The 22,158-nt window shown below is 35.9% G+C and overlaps 1 protein-coding gene across 8 annotated transcripts in view; it reads left to right on the top strand.

The window, feature by feature from the left end:
• The first annotated feature begins 1,123 nt into the window (after nt 1–1,123).
• Pfkfb1 (6-phosphofructo-2-kinase/fructose-2,6-biphosphatase 1) overlaps nt 1,124–22,158 on the top strand; it is a 54,923-nt gene continuing 33,888 nt past the window's right edge. For 2 of the 8 annotated variants that reach the window (XM_077107407.1, XM_077107414.1), the window contains exon 1: nt 5,682–6,466. In XM_077107407.1, coding sequence (XP_076963522.1) covers nt 6,370–6,466 — 97 coding nt within the window. In that variant the 5' untranslated portion in view covers nt 5,682–6,369. Of the gene's footprint in view, nt 1,493–5,679; nt 6,467–19,984; nt 20,020–21,384; nt 21,476–22,158 lie in introns of those variants that run through there. The other 6 variants (XM_077107409.1, XM_077107411.1, XM_077107410.1 and 3 more) reach the window with 6 other exon arrangements.

Genomic DNA, 22,158 nt, shown 5'->3' with positions numbered 1-22,158 from the left:
AAGGGAACTTCACGGTTGGAGGAGAGAGCGCTAAGAGCTTCTCTACTGAGATAATATTTTAGTAGGATGACCTCTGGCATTATTGAGGCAGAAGGCAGGAGGAGACTGTCTCAAATCCGCCCTGTGCCTAATTTGTCTTGTGTCTCAGAGTCTAGAAGAATGTGGCCAGACGTGTATTTGCTCTTGGCTCCATTTGTCAGATGAATTAAATTGAGGCCCAGAACATTTAAGCTCCGAAGCAGCACTGTCTGTCCCCTGATGCAGCTGTGTTTGTCCTGTATACATCATCTCTTTCATTCCCAAGTAAACCTTGGAAGGGGTGTAGAAGTTGAGTGAATTCACTTCAGTCTCACAGAAGTGATAGAGCCAGGATTCAACCTCTTCCTTAATCAGGTCAAGAATTACTTTTCTAAATAAGATTTTATGAACTACACACCTATCACCGAAGTCTTCCCCTGGGTCCCACAGCACTCTATGGTTCATGCTGTCACAGCATTTATCACAATCAGCAGCTATCATTGATTTCTATTTCTGTTGCCATTAGACTGCCAGCAACTCTAGAGCAATGACATATGTATGAGTCATCTTGTTAGCTCCATTTCCTATTACTGGACACAGTATATCTTAGAGGGGATTGAATATTTGTTAGACGAATGAACAAAGGGCAACAGCAACAGGTTCATTTTTTTTTTTTTTGAGAGCCCAAAAACAGAAGTGATACACATGCTTAATATCCACGGGAAAATATAACATTGTATTTTTAGGTTTCTTATCCAGAATTGCAACATAGTTATTTTTTTCCACAGAATTTTACAGTCTTAAAGACATCATCTTCTGTGCCTGCAAAAAAAGACCTAGCAAACTGCTTTTCCTCCCAGAGGACTTAAAGTTTACCTACTACTTGTTGCCATCAGAAAAGAGCTCTGTAATTACAATGTGTGTGAGTATGTGTGTTGTGTGTGTGCACACGCTTGCACGTCTTGAGCTTTTTCATGCTATGGGATTTGCTGATTTGGTATTGAGTCCCAGGAGTGGGATAACTAGGACAAAGGAAATGAACATTTTTATTGCTCTTGCTTCATATTGCCAAATTGCTTTCCAGTAAGGAATTGTGCCCATTTACACTCAAGACTGATCTGAAACTCAGCCCCAAGGAAAGCCAGATCTTGCTTGTCTCAATAGCTGGTTTTAATTTCCCCATTCTGTCGTGGCTTGTTAATATTAGTTCTGACCTTTGGGGCAAGGTGAACACATGGTTGGACTGAAGAGAAAAGGCTCAGGAACTCCTTTGGCACTACAACAGCTGATATTTCAACAGAGTGTACACTACACCCCTTAACAAGGGTGCTTCCTCAGCCTTCCCAGGAACCAACGAACATCTCCAGGTTCCCTCTTTGATGTCTCCCACTGGACCTGCTTTGGGGGTCTGTAAATGCAAGAGAACTGAGTGTTGGATAATTAAGGATGGAAGAAAAAACCTCTAAGAGAACAGGTAGGTGAGAAGGAAAAGTAGAGAGGAGTTACACAAATCTAAATCCATTCTTTGGGCTCAATGGAAAGTTTTGTTTGCAAGGTGTTTGTTTGAGGTATGCATTAAATGGTATGAGAGAGTTGGGAAAAAATTATTTCTATATCTAAACTATCTGTATTTTTAATCTACTTTTGCCTGAATTTGTAGGACAGCGACCTAAAGGGCAATTCCGTAGCGCCATTAGAAGTATCTCCAAGTTACTCTAGTACAATTTTGAATGAAATGTGTGATAGAGATATCTCTTCCCTCTCCTATAGTATATAAAGTAGGGTTGATTTGCTGTGACACTTTGAACAAACTTTCTAGTTTCTCCAGGTGTCAATAGCTCATCAATAAAATGGAAATTAAAGTCTCTAGCCTACTTCCCTCAGAAGGTTGCCTGAAGATCAAGAGGGGGCAGAAGGACATGATCCAAAGCTCTTTGGAAACATTTTAGGATTTTCGTACTCTGTGTGAAATTAGTTATCATGCTTTGTACATAGCATCTACAGGCAATACAACCCACAAATCTCTCACTGCTCTTCTCCCTCAGTGACTATAGTGTATGGAGAGTTACTCCTAGGACTAGGATGCAGTGAGCTTTGAGTCCCAAGCTTGGGGCTGAAAATAGGGGGATGGTGGCCAGGGCTGAGGCTGCAAAGGAAGTGGATCATAGGCTACTGCCACAGAAGGCCTGATATGTACTCATACATACACATCTAACCTGCAAGTATGTGGCTAACCTCCCCCTCAGCCTCCCACAAATTCATCCATACACACATTCCAATAATTATCAATTGTGATTTTATTGCCCATCAGTACTGTCTATATACTTTAAGTAGGATTCCTTCCTACACTCAGTACTTGGCAGAGGGGTGTCAGGGTCTGTGGATCTCTGGAAATCACATTGTATATTTTTCTTCCCTAAAGATAGCTACATTTGGACTTTATGGCTGAGCACTCAGTTTTGAGTAAGAATCTGATACTGATTAAACCCTATCCCTGCAACCAATTCATTAGACCCTCTCAGATGGGGCTTTATTCTTTTGTTTATTCTGTTCTGCACCATTCAAGGTTGAGAGACATTTCTAGATGCCACATTCTACCTTTTAACAAGTCAGTTCTCCCATCCACTTCCCTACACAGCTCTTTGTTTTAATACTTACCTTGATAGAATGGTGTATCTCATCTAGAGCAGAAAAATGTAGACTGTACCAATATTCATTGGGCAAATGTTTCCTCTGTGCTAGGGCCTGAGCTGGACACTGGAAATATATCACCATGGTTCATTTCCTATCTTCATGGATTCCACAGTCCAGCATGAAAGCAGATGAAGAAAACAGTGGGGATAATTGCTCAGATAGATGAAGGCACATGGGCAATATGAGAACTAAAGACAAAACCTCTCCCAAGGATCCAGAGTCAACTTCCCAGAGGAGATGAATGTTGAATCAGACCTTGAAGAATGAGTTGGATTTCATTAAGAATGGAAGGGAAGGAAGGTATTCCAGGATACCCAGAGATAAGGGGGAAAGCCCAGAAATAGGAAAGTACATGGTATATTTTGGGTCCCAGTGAGTCAGTCAGTGCAATTTAAATGTGGATGTTTAAGGGAAATATGGTTGGATAGGTAGGTTGGTGCTTAAATTAGAAGAGGTTTGAAGGCCAGGCTGAGGATTTTCCATAAAGCTTGTTTATTTCTCCTTCTGAAGTCAGGATTGGTAATAATGGTAAAAAGTCTTATAGTTAGTTTCAGATAATATTAAATTTGAGTTTTCAAGCCTAGACCCCAAGTTTATCCTTTCAGACCTTGTCAAAAATCCACTAGCCACCCATCTCAGATTTCCTGCTACTAAAATTATCTTCCTGCCTCTTGGCAGGTTCATAAGGACAGAATTGTAAACATAAAAAACATATTCATATGACCGACTAGATTACCTTGGACAGTCCACTTCACCTCCCTAGATTTTAGTTTCCTTGTCATGTGAATCAGATGTGTGTAAGGAATAAATAGGATAAAGGATATGTTATTGCCTCATGGGCAATTGAATACATATGCAAAAGAGTTATTATTAGTTATTAGCATTAACAGAGTTTTACCAATTAGTAATTAATTGGTAAATATTAGGATTAGGAGAGTTGTATCTCTTCCAAAGTCTGTCTCTGAGACTCTACAAATTCTAATCTAATCTGTAAGGCTACATTTTTAAAATGTCTAATTTTTATTGACACATAATTGTACATATTTATGGAGTATCATGATATTTCAATACATGTATACAATGTGCAATTCTAAGATCAGGGTAATTGGCATATCTATCACCATAAAACTTTATCATTTCTTTGTGTTAGGAACATTCAAAATCCTTTCTACTACCTATTTTGACATGCACAATTAATTGTTGTCAACCATAGACAACAGTGTGCTATAGAACATTAGAAGTTATTCATCCTATCCAACTGCATCCTGTACCTTTTAACCATTCTCTCTCTATCCTACTCCCCTTCTTAGGCTCTGGTAATCAGTGTTCTACTCTCAACTTTTTGAGATCAACTTTTTAGTTTCTGCATATAGGTGAGAACATGCTGTATTTGTTTTTCCATGCCTGATGTAGTTCACTTAACATCATGCAAAATACCACATTCTTAAATCAAGCTAGCTTGATCAATTAACCAAAGAAAATCCCTGGAGTGGGAGAACTTAGGTTCCCACTGTTCTACTCATGACTTGGTGACTGATTCTCTTTCTTTTTTAAAATTTTTTTAGTTATAGTTGAACACAATATCTTTATTTTATTTATTTATTTTTATGTGGTGCTGAGTATTGAACCCAATGCCTACACCAACTAGCTGAGCACTCTACTGCTGAGCCACAATCTCAACCCCTTGCCCATTGATTTTCTATGTGATCTTAAAAAACCATTTTCCTTCTCTAGACCTCAGTTTATTTGTTTGTTTTCACCTGAGAAGATGAGATGAAATGATCTATATGTGGCTTCTCAACTTTAACATAAGTCTTGACATAAAACCAAAAAGGTATAAATGAAATCATCTTTCTATTTGATTCTCAGGAGCTCTTTATATCATAAATGTTAACTCATTGCCATAATATTGTAAGTTTCCTTTACTAATAAAAGTCACAGATTAGTCTAAGTGATTAATCATTTACTTCATAGAGTCAATAACAGTATTATTTAGCATTTTCCAGATGCCTTACACATATTAATGTATTAAATCTTCAATAACCCTAAGGGACTAGTTACTCTTATCATTCCCACATTACAGATTGAAAAAAAAACTGAGACACTGAAAAGTTTATCTGTTCAGTGTCTCATAGGCAGAAGTAAGAATCCACTCAGGTAATGTGGCTGTAGAGCCCATTGCTCTTAATCACTGTTATCCACTGTAGATTCATTTAGATATGTGGGCCCTGATGTTGAAATTCTGGTATGATTTATACACAGCAGCTGGAGGAAATCTAACCCTTGTGTAGACTAGGGCTCTGAGAATATATTTTAGGGAACTTCTTAAAAGGCAAAGTTGAGCTGGGGAGCATTTGAGGGCAGAGATTGGAGATTTCAACCCCCAAGTGGTTGCTCTTGTGTAGCCCAGCTCAGTAGAAGAAAGTTGAACTTCCTAATAGCCAATCACTGGAGGTTCATCAGGGGGTGGGAAGGTTGCAAAAGAATGAAGTAAGAGCATGCTTGGACATATTCCAGGCAGGCTGGGCAGTTACATGAGTTCTACAGATAAAAGTCTCAAAATAACCAAGGGGAAGCAGGGAAAGCAGGCCCTGTGAAGGGAAGAATTTTGGGTGTGATGGTTCTGGCCTATGAATTTGTTCTATTTAGAGGACATTGCTTCTTTCTACCCACGCTCAACCTACTGCAGCCTCTACCCTCCAAAGCCATCATCCCAATGGCTTACATGAAAAACTTTAGCCAGGTTGTTGAGCAGATAATAATGTCTTTATCCCTAGGGCATCTCATGGCAGCTGTCAGCCATCTGAGCAGTGCTTACCATGTCTCCCTTCAGCAATGGCTGTGCTCACTTCTCTTCTTGAGGTGTCAAGTTTTACTGTGATTTGTTTAGCCTTGGCTAGAGAGAGTATAAAAATGATCAGATAGTGCCCATCTCTCCAAGAGTGTCATAGGCATCATATTTTAGGAGGAAGAGGCTCTGTGACAGGGAATCCAACAGTATTTAGGCGAAGACAAGGGTTGAGATGCCATTTTGGGTCGGGGTGACCTGTGAGGTAGTGAATATTCCACTTCCAGTTTACCTTTTTCATTTGGGACTTGGTGTTTGTGCTTTTGTTCTTTGGGGCCTTGAATTTCTGATGTGGATCTTTGTTTTTGAGTTGGAGCTTTACATTTTACTTCAGACCAATTTTTAATTTCAAAGCTAATACCTCTACCTCCATCATCTTTGCTTGCCATTTCACACAGGATGCAAGCACATGATCTTTGGTCTTTTATTTGCATACTCTACTAGTCCTGACTTCATTGGCGGGAAGTGACTGGCCAGACCTGGGCTGTCTTGCTGGCTGCCTTCCTTGCTGGACTCCAACTTATCTCCTATGTACACAGCCCTTGGAGTTCAGAGGCCTCTGCCGACTTCTGCCCAACCTCTTGCTCTCAGCACCCAAGCCCCCCCTGGTATACACAGGAGCAGAGGTAGGCTAGGAAAAAAGAAGAGGGCCTGGAGACAGGTGGTGAGAGGCTCAGAAGCCCAGTGTGCCTTCATTCCAGCCCTGTCCATCTGCTGCTGTGACAACATCACGGAAAGGACAACTAGGAAGATAGAAAGTGAGGCTTGATACCTTGTGAGCAGTGGTGTCATTAACTGTGACATCTAAGATGTCTCGAGAGATGGGAGAGCTCACCCAAACCAGGTTGCAGAAGATCTGGATTCCACACAGCAGCGGCAGCAGCAGGCTGCAACGGCGAAGGGGATGTAAGTGGGGTTTACTTCTGTGGGCTCAATGTGGTGGTGATAGAGTGGGTATAGAAGAGCAAAGGATGCCTGACATCCACTCACGCCTTAACCTGAAAGTTGGAATAGAGAACAGCTGAATGAAATAACTGTAGGATAACAAGCAGTCAATGTCAGGAGAGGTGAGGAAAGAGAGAAGAATAAGGATTAGATAAAGACCATCTTGATCACAGGGATCTTTGACTAGAAACTTCTCCTTTTGTATGTAAAGCTTATTTGTAATGTTTCATGTTTGGTCTAGTTTGGGACTTTTCAGTGCTAACCTGGAATATTTCATTTTGGTTTGTTCTGTGATGTGTCTTGAAATTGGTCTTGTTTGATTATGCCCAGGTGAAATAAGGTGATAGTTCCTGGCATCATTTCCCATAGGACAGGTGCTGGATACACAATCATACCCTCTCATTGGCCAGCATCACTCCTCCCCTTTCACAGGCCTCTTCTAAGAAATCTATACCTGACTGGGCTGAGAAAGGCCGAGTGTCACACTCTCACATTGCCTTCTTGGCACATACAGACCCTCTCCCTACTCCATTTGAGGGAAAACATATGCAGTCTCTCAGGACAAGCCTACTGATGCAGTGTGTTTGCTTTGAAATTTTAAGAAGGAGCATGGACAAAGGAGAAGCAAACAAAACCTGTAAATAAACTTTTTAAACTGTGGTATACCGTTTTCTATAGATAACGGGACAATTGCATACCAAGGTGTTTTCATCGCAAGTATTATGGCCTAAGGAGCCAGAAGGTGGGTGAAGATAAGGCAGCTGTGGACTGTGAGACCCAGACATCTCAAGGACCAGATGAGCAGGCTTCCACATTCCCAATGCTAGAGGCATTCTAGGCTCTGGGTTATTGGGGGAGCAGTGGTTGCTTAGAGGGTCCAGGAAGATAATGTGCATTAAATATAGTGTGTAGGATGTAAGGTATGGATGGAGGAATAAGAAAGAACAAAACCAGCTAAATCAGCCATTTCACTTACTCATCTGGAGATCTAGGAGCCTGGATGAGACAGAACTTCATTCCAACCATATTCCTGGGGACTCTTGTCTTTCAGGTTGGAGTGATAATATACATTCATCAAATGATATAGTCTCTGTCCTATGGAAGATACAAAATCAATATGTGCTCACTTTAGTTCTGAGTCTCACTTTCCTCAGCTATAACACAGAACTAATACCTACCTCTTAGTGTTGCTGGGATGATTTACTGATTCAGAGGTTTTGGATACAAGATTGGCCAGGTTTCACTCCCATTTTTTTCCACTTCTTTCCTCTGTGACTTTGGGTAAATCTCAACCTGTCTGTGCTCCTATTTCCTGACTTGTGAAATGAAGTTACTAATAGTATTGTTGTAAAATTGGATAAACGAAAGCATGTAATGTGCTTAGAAGTGTTCAGCACTTAGTATGCAATCAATATAATGCTATTATTTAAATAAGAATATGGTTATTATTAACCACTATATCCCCAGCATCAAGTCCTGAACCTGGCACATAGCAGATACCCAGTAAATAATCACTGCTACTTCCACTCTGCCATTCACCATAATCAGCTATGAAGCTCTGTGTATACAACACATTTACTCTTTAATGATTGGCTGAATTTTACCAGACCACAAATGCCAAAAAATTTGGATGATGGTTGCCAAGACCTGCCCCAAGCAGTGTCTGTCTCACTTCTGATTCTGGGGAGGCCAGGCTATTTGACCCCAGAAAAGTCAGAGTCAGAAAGGAATGCTTGGAGCATTCTCTCTAGAAGACATGCAATCACTTAATGATGTTCTGAGTATTAATTGCATCAGCATGTGTAAAGGGTTTGAAAAATTGTGTATGTTATTTTCTCATCCAACATATGTTTATGTGAGCCACCTATATAATGGGTTTTGCATCTTGTTTATTCACCTTGCTGTGTACAATTACATTTTGTAAATGTCCTGCAGTTTATCCATCTTACTGTTGATGAGCATTTAGGTAGTTTTCAGTTTGGGATTATGAACAATAGTGCAATGGACATTCTTGTACATCCTTTTAGAGCAAGGTCCTCCATCTTGTCCTTCTTACAGAGTCTTAGCTATTCTTGGACTATTGCTCTTCCCCATATATTTTGGAATCAGATTTTCAAGCTACACACACAGACAAAACTTTTAGGAATTTGATTGTAATTACATTCAATCTGTAAATAAATTTGAGAGTTAACATCTTTGTTTAGGCATTTCTAAACATAGTATGTCTTTCTATGTAGTTAGTCTTTTTTATGTTATTTAAGTGACATTTTATAATTTAATCTACAATGGACTTGCATATCATTCAAGTTTATGTTCTTGCTGATTTTTGTTGCTATGGTAAAAATACCTTTTTAGAAATTAATTTTATAGCAGGTTGATGCTAATGTACACAAATATAATTTTTTTCTTGTATACCAAATTCATAACTAGCAAACTTGCTACAATTTTTTATGAGTTCTGGTAATTTGTATGTGTCAGTTTTCATCTCCCCCTCCAATACTTTTTTTAAAAAAATCTCTTTTTCTTGTATTTCTACACTGCCAAGACCTTCCACATCCAACAATGCATAGTACAGTTTTGAATAGAAATGTTAATACTGCATAAACATGTTCAGAGGTTAAAAAAAAGAAGTGTTAATACTGCATGTTCTTATGTTGATCCTGATTTTAATGGGAGTGCTTTTAAAGTTTCACCACTGAGCAAATTTGAATTTTTTTGGTAGATATCATTTAACATGTTAAGGAATTTCCCATTTATTTCTAGTTTGCCAGTATAGTTTTTAAAAGATGAGTGGATGATGAATTTTATTAACCTGTTTTCTGGATCTTCTGAGATGACCTGATGATTTTCTATGTTAACCTGTTAATATGGTTCATTGCATTAGAATTTTTCTTATGTTAAATTAATCTTATAGTCCTGAGATAAATAAAAAACTTTTAGTCAGTTCAATAAAATTTTGTTCAGGGAGGAGACTGGCCTGCAATTTTTCCATTCTCATGTTGTTCTGTCTGGTTTTGGTGTCAAGGTTATACTAACCTCATGCAATGGGGTGAGAACTATTTTCTTTCATTCCGTTCCCTGACAGTTTGTCCAAGGAACTATCTGTTCCTCAAATATTTGGCAGAACTTCCAGGTAAACCAATCTGGGCCTGGCATCTTCTTTAAAATTTTAACAGATACAATTACTTTAATAGGGAATCATTTCAGTTTGCTATTTCTACTTAAGTCATACTTGTTAAGTTATGGTTTTCTAGGAATTTCTGTATTTCACATCAGTTTTCTAACTTATTTGTGTAAAGTTCTTATCTTTGTATCTGTTAATCTGCTCTTATATCCTCTCTTTTTTTGTTCTTACATTATTTGTGTTTTCTTTTTTCTGTTGATAAATCTTGCCAGAAGTTTTACCTGTCCTCACATTTGATGTTCATTGGAAGGAAGCCTATAATTCCAATAGAGGAATATGTATAGTTTTTAAAATATATTTTATTTATTTACAGTGCTGGTGATCAAACCTAGTGCCTCAGACATGCTAGCCAAGCACTTTTCTATTGAACCATACCCCCAGCCCAATGTTTAACTGATACACACAAAAAAACATTAAACTTGTACATATTATTGGGGTACAATGTGATGTTCAATACATGTATAACATTGTGTGATGTTTATATCCAATTTAACCTATCTATCTCCTCAAATATTTATCATTCTTTGTGTTGAAAACTTTCACAATCCTTTCTTCTAGCTTTTTGAAATGAGCAGTGCATAGTTATCTGTAGTCACCAGTGTAGTACTTTAGAGTTTCTTGCTCCTGTCTAATTATAGCTTAGTGCTCATTGATCAAACTTTTTCCATCCCCCTACACTGTCCCAGCTGGGATAGTAACCACCATTCTACCCTTAACTTCTGTGAAATCAACCTTTTTAGATTCTACATATGAGTAAGATCATGTAACACTTATCTTTCTGTGTCTAACAAATTTCATTTAACATAATGATCTCCAGTTCCATTCATGTTGTCAGAAATGACAAGATTTTATTATTTTTATGGCTGAATAGTGTATATGTATATGTACATTTTCTTTATCCATTCATGAGGGGTTGTTTCTATTTAATCACTGTTGTGACTAGTGCTACAGTGAACATGGGAGTGCAGTTCTATTTTCAAATTTTTAGGAACTTCCATATTGTTTTCCATAATGGCTACACTAATGTACATTCCTACCAACCATATATAAGGGTTCCCTTTTCTCTACGTCTTCACCAGCACTTGTTTTCTTTAGACTTTTGGGTACTAGTTATTCTTACTGGGGTGAGGTAAGATCTCATTGTAGTTTTGATTTGTATTTCTCTGATAATTAGAGAGGTTGAACATTTTTTTCATGTGCCTGTTGGCCATTTGTTTGATAAATATCTTTGTTTGATAAATATCTTTGATAAATATATTTATCTTTTGATAAATATCTACTTTGATTTATTGCCCATTTTAATAGCTTTTTTGTTATTGCGTTCTTAGAGTTCCTTATATATTCTGGATATCAACCTCTTGTCAAATGTATATAGTGTGAATATTTTCTCCCATTTCGTGAATTGCTTCTGTACTCTGTTGAGTGCTTCCATTACTGTGCAGAAGCTTTTTAGTTTTATGTAATTCTATTTGGCTATTTTTACTTTAGTTTCCTGTGTTTTGAGAATTTTGTCCAAAAAATTCTTGTTCATTCCAATCTCCTAAATAATTTCTCCTGTTTTATCCTAGTTGTGTAATAGTTTCAGGTCTTACATTTAAATTTTAATCTATTTTTAGTTGTTTTGTTTTTGTAATGTTGAGAGAGAGATGTTTAGTTCCATTCTTCTGCATATGGATATCCCATTTTTTCCATTACCATATTGAAAATATTGTCCTTTCTCCAGTGTGTGTTCTTAGTACCTTTGTTGAAAATCAGTTAGCTATGGATGTGTGGGTTTGCTACTTGGCTCTCTATTCTGTTGCTTTTATCTATGTGTCTGTTTTAATGCCAATAACATGCTGTTTTGATTATTGCAGCTTCATAATATGCTTTGAATCAAGTAGGATAATGTCACCTGCTTTTCTCATTCTGCTCAGAATGGCTTTGGCAATAATCTTATTTGTTTTGTTCCATATAAATCTTAAAATTATTTTTTTCTAGTTCTGAAAAGAATGTTATTAATATTTTGATAGGGGCCTGGTGATCCCAGCCACTCAGGACGCTGAGGCAGGAGAATTGGGAATTTAAAGCCAGCCTCAGAAACTTAACCAGGCACTAAGCAACTTAGCAAGAACGTATCTCTAAATAAAATATTTAAAAGGGCTGGGGATGTGGCTCAGTGGTTGAACATCGTTGGGTTTAATCCCTGGTACCAAAAAAAAAAAAAGTATTCTGATAGGGGTTGCATTGAATCTATAAATTGCATTGGGTAGTATGGACATTTCAACAGTCTTGATTCTTCCAATGCATGAACAAAGGATGTTTTTCCACTAATTTATCTCCTCTTTAATTTGTTTTATCAATGTTTTTATAATTTTCATTGTGGAGATATTTCACATCTTTGGTTAAATTTAAGAAATTTGTCACTTATCCTTTGAAATAAACAACTTTGCTTTTTTGAAATGAGCAGTGCATAGTTATCTGTAGTCATCATACTGTGACTTTCTGTAATCTTTATTTTCTGTTTATCCTCCATGGGGATAAAGAGGCTTTCAAGGCTTTCAGCCTTTTTCCAAAAGGTTTTACGTATTTATTACCAAAGTAACCTACCTATTGTAGATGATAGAACAAAGATAATAATCAGATTCCCAATAAAACATATCTTATTGTCCAGACAGTGGTGATCTTCTTAGCTTGGTATGATAGTGACCTTGATACATCATAAATATGTGTGCCATCTCATGTGCAATTCTTTAATGACCCAGATTGGTTGTTCCCCAATGTCTCCTCTTGGAGTTATACCTGATTTTATTACCTGTTTTCATTGGAATACATTGGGGAATGGGACAGTTTTGTTTTTGTTTTTTGGCCATAAGTTGCTTGATACTGGAAGATCTGAAAAGATCTGGTGAGGAATAGAGTGAGTGCATGCCATAATGGCAAAAAAAAAAAAAAGGTATCCTTTTATTTTTAACCAATCTCAGTCTTTTTATTCAAAATGTATTTTGTGTTTTTATCCATTCTGATACCTCTGTCTTAATGGTATATCTAGATCATTTACATTTAAAGGAGTACTGATACAGGTGGATCAAAATATACCACCTTTAATGTTTTTTTCTACCCATTACATTTGTTCTTTTTTTCGGCCTTCTCTGGTTTTAAAATGGGCATTCCATGTGATTCAGTTCTATTTCTTCTCTTGTTAGTTACATTTCCTTTTCTAATCCTTTTAAATAATTCTTTTGCTATTGGTGATTGAACCCAGGGCCATATGCATGCTAGCAAGCACTCTCCCACTGAGCTATACTCCAATCCAGCGAACTTTTTTTTTTTTTTAATGATTACTGTCTTAGCCTGTTTTGTACTATTATAACAAAATGCCTGAGACTGGGGAATTTATAAAAAACAAAAATTTATTTTCTCACACTTATAAAGGCTGGGAAGTACAAGATCAAGGCACTAATTAGTTTGATTATCTATTGAGGGCTGTTATCAGGTTTCAAGATTGTGACATGTTGCTGCATCCTCCAGAGTGGAAGAACACTGTGCACTCACACAGTTGAAGGTAGAAGGAAAAGAAATATTGCTTGAAACCTCTCTTATAAAGGTCTTAAGCCTATTCACAAGGAGAGCAGCCCTCATGACCTAATGACCATTTGAAAGACTTATTTTTTAATACAATCTAATTGGCCATTAAGTGTCAATACCTGAATTTTGGAAGGCGTATCTTCACACTATAGCAGCTGCCCTAGCAATATATACTTTTAAATAATTTGAATTCATCATCAAATAGCAATACCACTTCATGTGTAGAGTAAGTGCTTTATACCCAAGTATTCCCAATTCCTCCATCCTTTCCTTTGGGACATTGCTGGTATTCATTTCACTTATCCATATAGTATCATTGCTGCTATTATTGCTTTTAAAAATAATTACCTTTTATATCAATTACGAAAATGAAACATTAGATTTTACCTCCATTTGTTTATTTCCAACTCTCTTCTTTATGTAGATCCAAATTTTCTGAACTATATCATTTTCACTTTACATAAAGAACTTTTAACATTTCTTGCAAAACAGATCTGCTAGGGATGAATTCAGTTTTAGGAAAATAGTGCTGAATATAGAATTCTAGTTTGGCAAATTTTTCTTTCAATATTTCAAAGATTTTACTACACTATCTTCTTGTTTCCATGGTTTCTGATAAGGAGTCTTCTGAAAGCAATAATTGTTCCTCTGTAGATAAAGTGTCTCTCCCCATCTTCTTTATGGCTTCCTTCAAACTTTTTCCTTTGTCCTGATTTTCCTCAGTTGATTTCAGTTTTAGATAACAGAGGCTTCAAATTTCCCTGAACACCGCTTTTTGTCTCTCCCCTGAGCTTTTGAAATTCCTTTTGGGTTGCACTTTAGAGAGTCTGTCTCTCTCTCTGCTCTCCCAGTAGTAATCACTGTTATTATTACTGGGCATTTATTAGCAAATAAGTGTATGGGGGCAATAAGTTTAAGTGTTCTCTGGACCTCTGATTAATTAAATTTCAGTTTTTGAATTGTACAGTGGGCCTGTGTCTTGGGGCTGTGAACATCAGAAATATTTCTGTCCTTTTCTTGGCTATTGCATTCCCAATCTATTTCCTTAAAGTCCTCTCTTCTGTGGACTATGGCTTTTTTTCCCCCTTGGACAAGACATGAAGACTGGAAAGGGCTGATGTGGGATAAATTTCTCTTTCTCTAAAGAAGAGATATTATGAAGTTTCAAAATTGCTAAGTCCTTTCTTCTGAACTCAGTCCTTTGTTAGGGAGAAGAGCCAGCCAGAGAGGAGCTCACAATGGCTATACTTGCCAGTCTTCAATCAGTGTCACATGGGAGCTTCCTTTTATCATTACCATGACAACCTGTGGCATTCCTTAAAGAAAATGCTGTGGAAGTATGGAGACCTCTAAGACTTCAACTTCTAGGAGTTTCTTACTCTCATGCCAATCTACACTCAGCCTTCAGCAGTTTGTCAAAATTACTATTTAGGTATTCCTATTAGCCTCTTGGCATTCAGAGCCTTCTGCTCCAGGGAAGCAAATCTTCCTTATTGCCTCTATCTAAAAATGCTTGACTCTTCACATTTCAAGGTGGCATTTTTCTCTATTGCTTCACTTCTCTGATGGGTCCATGAAAGTCATTGAATTTCAGTTTGACCAAATTTTCCCTGTAAAGATGATACCAACAACTTCCAAGATCTTGGAACTGAAATTGAAAATTTCTTGGTTCTTTTTTAACCTCACAAATTTGGCATTTTTATTGATGTTTCTCAAATCAATGTTGGGTTAGCTTTACCCACATGTTTACCATTTTACTTGCTCTTCATTCGTTTATACCTCCCAGCACTTCCTTCTGTGACTATTTGTTGTGTTCCTGAAATACATTTCATAGAATCCCTCTTATTGAAGGTTTATTGGTAATAAATTCAGAGTTGTCTGACAATGTGTTTATCACATCATCATTCTTGAAAATTTTTTTCTGAGTACATGATTCTGGGTTAATAGTTATTTTCTCATAGAACTTTTTAATGCTATTATTCCACTGTCTCAATTTTCATTATTATTGTTGACATGTTAACTGTAAATCTAATTATTACTCTTTTTTTATATTTTATTTTTTAGTTGTAGTTGGACACGATACCCTTATGTTATGTTATTTATTTATTTAGTTTTATGTGGTGCTGAGGATCAAACCCAGGGCCCTGCATGCGCTAGGCAAGCACTGTACCACTGAGCCACAACCCCAGCCCTAATTATTACTCTTATTACGTAATCTTTCTATTATCTCTGATTGCTCTTAAGACCTATTTAGCATTATAATTCTTAATTTGATTATGGTTTTTCTAAATGTTGCTTCTTTTTGTTGTTGTTTTTTGAAATTGGATTTCCCTAACCAGAAGACTGAAATCTTTCATCAATTCTGAAAAATTCTGTCACATATAATTTATTTAGATATTGGTTTTCCAACATTCTATATTTAGTTGGACCCATGGCAGACTTTATCATTCTAGTCATATTTTAAAATTTTTATTTAATATTTCTATATCTTCTTATTCCTATTCACATTGTATGTAATTTCTTCAGATTTATTTTCCAATTCACTAATTATCTCTTCACCTCTAATTTGCTGCTTAACCCTGTATAGAGGTTTTAGTTTCAATACTTTTTATTTTTAATTTCTACAAGTTTTATTTGATTCTTTTAAGAACACATGTGGTCTTTTTTTGACAGGCTCATGTTTCTTTACCATACTTTTGATTAACTTTTCTTTCTTCTTCCATCCTTTTTGTATTGGGGATAAAACTCAAGGCCTCATGCATGCTAGGCAAGCACTCTACCACTAAGCTATACCTTCAGCCCTTTTTCATTTCTTTGAAAGTATCATACATATTTATTTTATAGTATGCAACAGTCTTTGCAATTCCAATTTATTCGTAGTTCCTGTGGATTCTTGTTCATATAGGTTTTTCCTGTGTGCATGTGTGTGTTGTGCTAGCTAGAGAGTCCCCTTACACAGGTAATATACATTGCATCCCCAAATCACATTAATGTAGGATGTGGTTAGAAATTCTTCCCACTTTGAGCCCACAGAATTTTATTTATTATTTTTTTGTACATGTTGTCTCCTAAAGCCCACATTCAGTGACCCACCAAAGAAACATGCACTTTGCTACTCAATAAACACCCAACATATGTGTGTGTGTGTGTGTGTGTGTGTGTATTAATATTAATTTAAACAAAAATGCCTTTTTGGACCACTGTGTTTTTTAATATATTGTTGTTTAACAAATTACCACCTCCCAAAATTTCATAGCTTAGAACAATAAACATCTATAATCTCATAGTTTTTGTGGGTCAGAAATCAGTGCACAGCTTATCCGGGTCCTCTTGCTCAAACTCTCTAAAAAGGCTACAATCAAGGTATTGGAAGATTCCCCCATCTACTGGGGGAATCTTCTTCCAAAGCTACTCATATGGCTGGTGGCAAGATTCAGTTCCTTACAAATGTATTAGAATGAAGCCCTTAATTTCTCAGTGGCTGTTGGTTAGAGACCCTCATCAGCTCCTTGCCATATGGACCTCCCAGTGGGAGCTCCCAGCATGACAGCTGACTTCCAGTGAAGAAAACTAAGGAAAGAGCAAGAAAAGATTTTAAAAAGATAGAGGTCAGAGTATTTTTGTGACAAAATCTTGGAAGTGATATCCCATAACATTCTACTAGTCTGTTTTTAAAATATTTTTATTAATGCATTATAGTTATACATAATAGTGGGTTTAATTTTGACATAAGCATATATTCATGAAATAAAATTTATTCCACTTAAGTCTCTAATACTTCCTCTTTTCCTTCTCTCCTTCCTTCCCCTGTTCCATTTCTCTATTCTACTTGTCTTCCTTCTATTTATTTATTGTTTTTTAAATTGGTACTTTATAGATATACATAAATTAAGCTGAATTCCCTGTGGTATATTCATATATGTACATAATATAATTCAGTAGATTTCCTCTGTAGTTCCCACATTTTCCCATCCCTTCTCCTTCTCCCTTGTTTTCTGTACTCTACTCCACTGATCTCCCCTACTGTATTTGTTGGGCATTTTAGGTGTTTTGAAGTGGGAAGAGTTATTTACAAATATAGCCTAAAATATTGCCAGAAATTGAAATATCTCTTATAAGTTTTATCCCATTTCCAAATTGAATAAGATGATACACTTCTTAAAATTACCTGGAAGTTTACAGAATGCTTGTAAAGAATGTGACTGGCTCTCATACAATTCTTTTCTAAAAACAGTAATTCATGGTGGTAAAAACAGAATTTTATTCACCCCAAAGGACTGTTTGCACCCACATATGCTTAGTTTCACCCATTTTCAATATCCTCCACCAGAGTGATATTTGGGTTTCTTTTATGTTGTTTATTGTTGCATTATAGATGTCAGTGGTATTTGTTACAATTGATGAACATATATTGATACACCATTATCATCCAGACACCATAGTTTATATTAGTTTTTTTTTTTTTTAATACTGGGGATTTAATTCAGGGACGCTTTACCACTGAGCCACAATCCCAGCCTGTTTATATATTGTACTTTGAGATAGGATCTCACTGAGTTGTTTAGGGCCTCGCTAAGATGCTGAGGCTGGCTTTGAACTTGGGATTCTCCTGCCTGAGCCTCCCAAGCCACTGGGATTACAGGTGAGTGCCACCACACTCAGTTTATTTTTGTAAGATTAAAGGAAGTATTTCTCCCTGGGATTACAGGCATGCACCAAATCAGAATAGTTTGCTGCCCTTAGAGGACTTTGCTTCTATTTATCCTTCCCTTCCTCTTCCCATGCTCTTTTTACATGCTCTCATTCTCCCCATTTTTAAAGCACTTTTTAAATTTTTTCACAATAACCAGATTCCCTAGCCGTTTCTCCATAGAGCCATGGTTCCTTTAATTGAAAAATTATATCTAGAAACCAAGATCTGAGTGACAGATATGCTGGTTACTTCTAAGTTGTTACTACTTCTAGCCCTCTCACCAGACAGAACTAAAAACATTTGTGTGCATACAGACACATTTATATTTTGGTGTATTTCTATTGATATATATGCTGATCAATCATGAGTTAGAACTGATACTTTTTTTTTTTGAGAGACAGTCTCACTAAGTTGCTGAGAGTGGCCTCAAACTTGTGAACTTCTTGACTCAGCCTCCCAAGTAACTGGAATTACAGGCATGCAACACTGCGACCAGCTCAGAATTTATATTTCTGACCCTGAACCAATACTATGGTCTGGAGTTTCTCCTTTGTTTATTGTTAGCTTCTTTCTCAGACAGTAAGATACCTGGCTTCAATTATCTATTATTCATTCATTCATTCATTCATTCAACCCTACTGTACTGGTAGTTTCAGCACTATTAAACCATATCTCAGTGAGAAATAAATTTATCAACACAAGTACAGTGTATATACAGACCTTTTCTATTATAGTTCTTACAGTATCAGTCAAACCACTATTTTCCATAATTATTTATTTGTATTTTCACTGCCTTTGGTGAGATTACACTGTATACTTGTAATACAGTTAGATCCATTCATCACAAACTGTAATCAATATTGGGTAACCCAGATATTTCAGTTGATTTTTTTAAAAAACTTAAATACATAAAATTCAGTTCTGTGACTTTTGATAAATTTGTGAAGTCAGCCATCCATGTACACTGTACCCAACAAAACAATTCTATTACCCTAAAAATTCTCTTGTCCATTCCATTATAATTAATCCCTTTGACCTCCCTTAGCCCCTGGAAACTACTGGTCTGTTCAATTCCTATACTTAGTTTTGCCTTTCCAGAATGGCATATAAATGAAATTATACCACAGTGGCAGCTTTTGAATTTTGCTTCTTTCTCTTAATGTAATGCATTTTTAGATTCATCTCAATTATTGTGAGAAGTAATGGTTCTCTTAAATGCTGAATGCTATTCCAGTTTGTGATTGTAACAGTTTGTTTATCCATTGATTAATTGAGTGACATCTTGGTTATTTCTGGTTTTTAATGATTTTTAATAAGGCTCTATAAACATATGTATTTTTGTGTAAACTTAAGTTTTTCAATTTACTTCATAAGAATTTAAATGAATTCCTGTACTTAGGCATGAAAATGCTGTATCATATGTCTTTTTCATTTAGTTTTAAAAGTAAGTGCCAAGCTGAGTGTGATGGCACATGCCTATAATCACAGCAGCTTGAAAGACTGAGGCAGGAGGGCCCCAAGTTGAAAACCAGCCTCAGCAATTTAGTGAAACTCTAAGAAACTCAGTGAAACCCTGTTTCTAAAAAAATATAAAAAAATGACTGAGGATATGGATCAGTGGTTAAGTGCCTCTGGGTTCAATCCTCAGTACCAAAAATAAAAAATAAATAAAAAATAAAAAGTAAGTGCCAAATTGTCTTCTGTTTTCCAACATGCCCGAACCAGTTTGGATTCCTACTAGCAATGAATAAGAATTGAGAATTGCTTTTGTTCTGCATCCTGGCTAGTATTTAGTATTGTCATGTGTGTATGTTTGTGTATGTGTATAATTTTAGCCATTTTAAGAATCTTATTGCCTTTTTGTGGTGCAGGCGACTGAACTGAGGGCCTCAGCATGCTAGGCAAGCACTCTAAGTCGCACTCCAGCCCTTATTGTATTTTTACTTTTCCCTAATGATTGATGCAAGCTTCTTTGCCATCTGTGCTTTTTGGTCAGTGAAATATTTTTTCAGATCTTTTGCCAATTTTTTTTCAGTGCTGGAGATTGAATCCAGAGCCTCATGCATACAGGTAAGTGCTCTACCACTGAGCTACATTCCCACCCTTTTAAATTTTTTTTTTAAATATTGAGACAGGATCTCACTAAATTTTCCAGTCTGGCCTTGAACTTGCAATTTTCTTGCCTCTCGAGTAGGTAAGATTGTAGGTGTGCCACCAAAGTTGGCTCTTTTGCCAATTTTTAAAATTACATTTTCTCTTATATACCTCAGTTTTAAAAGTTCCTTATATATTCTGCACACATCAGATATATAATTCACAAATATGTTCTTCCAGTTTGAAGCATTTCTTTTCATTTTCTTAAGTGTCTTCACAGATAAAAATTTTAAAATAAAAAAAATTATAGATAAAATTTTTATAATCTAACTTTTTTTCCCTTCTTCATGGATAAGATTTTTGTAATAAAATAAAAAACTCATCAACAAACCCAGTATATGCAGATTTTCTCACATGTTCTCTTTTAAAAGTTTTATTGTTTTTTCATTTTCTAATTAGGCCTATGATAAAATTTGAATTACTTTTTGCATAATGTACAAGATATGTGTTGAGGTTCATTTTTTTTTTTTTTTGCTTTTGTCCTAGTGCTATTTATTTATTTATTAAAAAGCCTCATTTTTCTCCATTGAGTTGCCTTTGCAAGCTGTCTAAAATCAGTTGACCATATTTGAGTGGGTCTATTTCTGGCATTTTTATTCTATTCCACTGGTCTGTATAGTTATTCTTTTGCCACTACCATACTGTCTTGAGTATTGAAGCTTTATAGTATATCTCAAAATGAGGTAGTGAGGTTCCTGTAATGTTGATTTTACTTTGCAAATTATTTTAGCGATTAGAGCTCTTTTCTATTACCATATACCTTTTAGAATCAGTTTGTATCTAAAAAAAATCCTTGTGGGAATTTTTATTGGTATTGCGCCAAATCTATAGGTCACTTTGCAAAAAATGGACATTTTTTTGTTGATTTTTTTAAAATAAATGATAGCGGAATGTATTACAATTCTTATTACACATATACATTTTTAATATGTTAAGTTCTCCTATCCATGAATACATTTTGTAGTTTCCAGAGTATAGATTCTATACTTGTTTTTGTTACCTTTATACCTAAGTATTTTATCTTATTAGAGATACTATACATGAGGCTAAAAAGGGTTTAAGTTTTAATTATTAACTGATTGTATATAGGAGTCTGATTGATTTTCCTTCAGTGACATTTTATCCTGTGTACTTGATAAACTCACTTATTAGTTCTGGGAGAGATATTTGTAAAGTCCCTGGGATTATCTACATAGATAATCATGTTGATGATGAACAGGGATAGGTTTTTCTTCCTTTACAATCATTTACTTCCTTTGTTTGCCTTATTGTTTTGAATAGGAGTTCCAGTACTACATTAAATATGAGTGTTGAGAGTGGACACCCTTGCCTGGTTCCTGATGGAAGAAAGCAGTTAGTCTGTCAATATAAAGTATAATGTTACCTATAAGGTTTTTGTTGTTGTTGTTTGTTTGTGTGCTTGTTTGTTTGATGCAGTTCTGAGGATCAAACCCAGGGCCTCATGAATGCTAAGCAAGCACTCTACTACTGAGCCACTATAGGATTTTTGTAGATATCTTTTATCTGGTTGGGGAAGCTCACTTCTATTTCTAGTTTGATAAGAATTTTCATCATGAATTGATGTTGTATTTTGCTAAAAATTTTTTTATTTACCTGCTGGTATATTATGGAATTTTACTTCTTTAGGATGTGTTATATTGATTGTTTTTCCTATATCAAACCAGATTTTAGATATATTTTAGATATATTCCTTGACTATGATATATTAATTATTAATTTTATATATGGTCACATTTGTATCACATTTGCATGATATTTATGAGTATTTTTATGCCTGTATTCATGAGGAATGTTCATTTGTATTTTTCATTTTTTGTAGAATTTTTTTCTAGTTTTGAAGTCAGGGTTATGCTGGCCTTACTGGATAAGCTGAGAAGCACTTTCCTGCCTTCTTGTTTCCTAATCAGGTTGTGCTATTGGTGCTATTTCTTCTTTAAATGTGTAGAAAAATTTTCCCACAAAGACATCTGAAGTTGAGGAATTTTTTGGACAATTTTTAAATTACAGATTTAATTTTAGTAATAGTTATAGAAT

This window comes from Callospermophilus lateralis, chromosome X (assembly GCF_048772815.1).
Source record: "Callospermophilus lateralis isolate mCalLat2 chromosome X, mCalLat2.hap1, whole genome shotgun sequence".
NCBI lineage: Eukaryota > Metazoa > Chordata > Mammalia > Rodentia > Sciuridae > Callospermophilus > Callospermophilus lateralis.
Note: the sequence above shows the minus strand (reverse complement) of the source record. Positions and strands in the feature narration are given on the sequence as shown.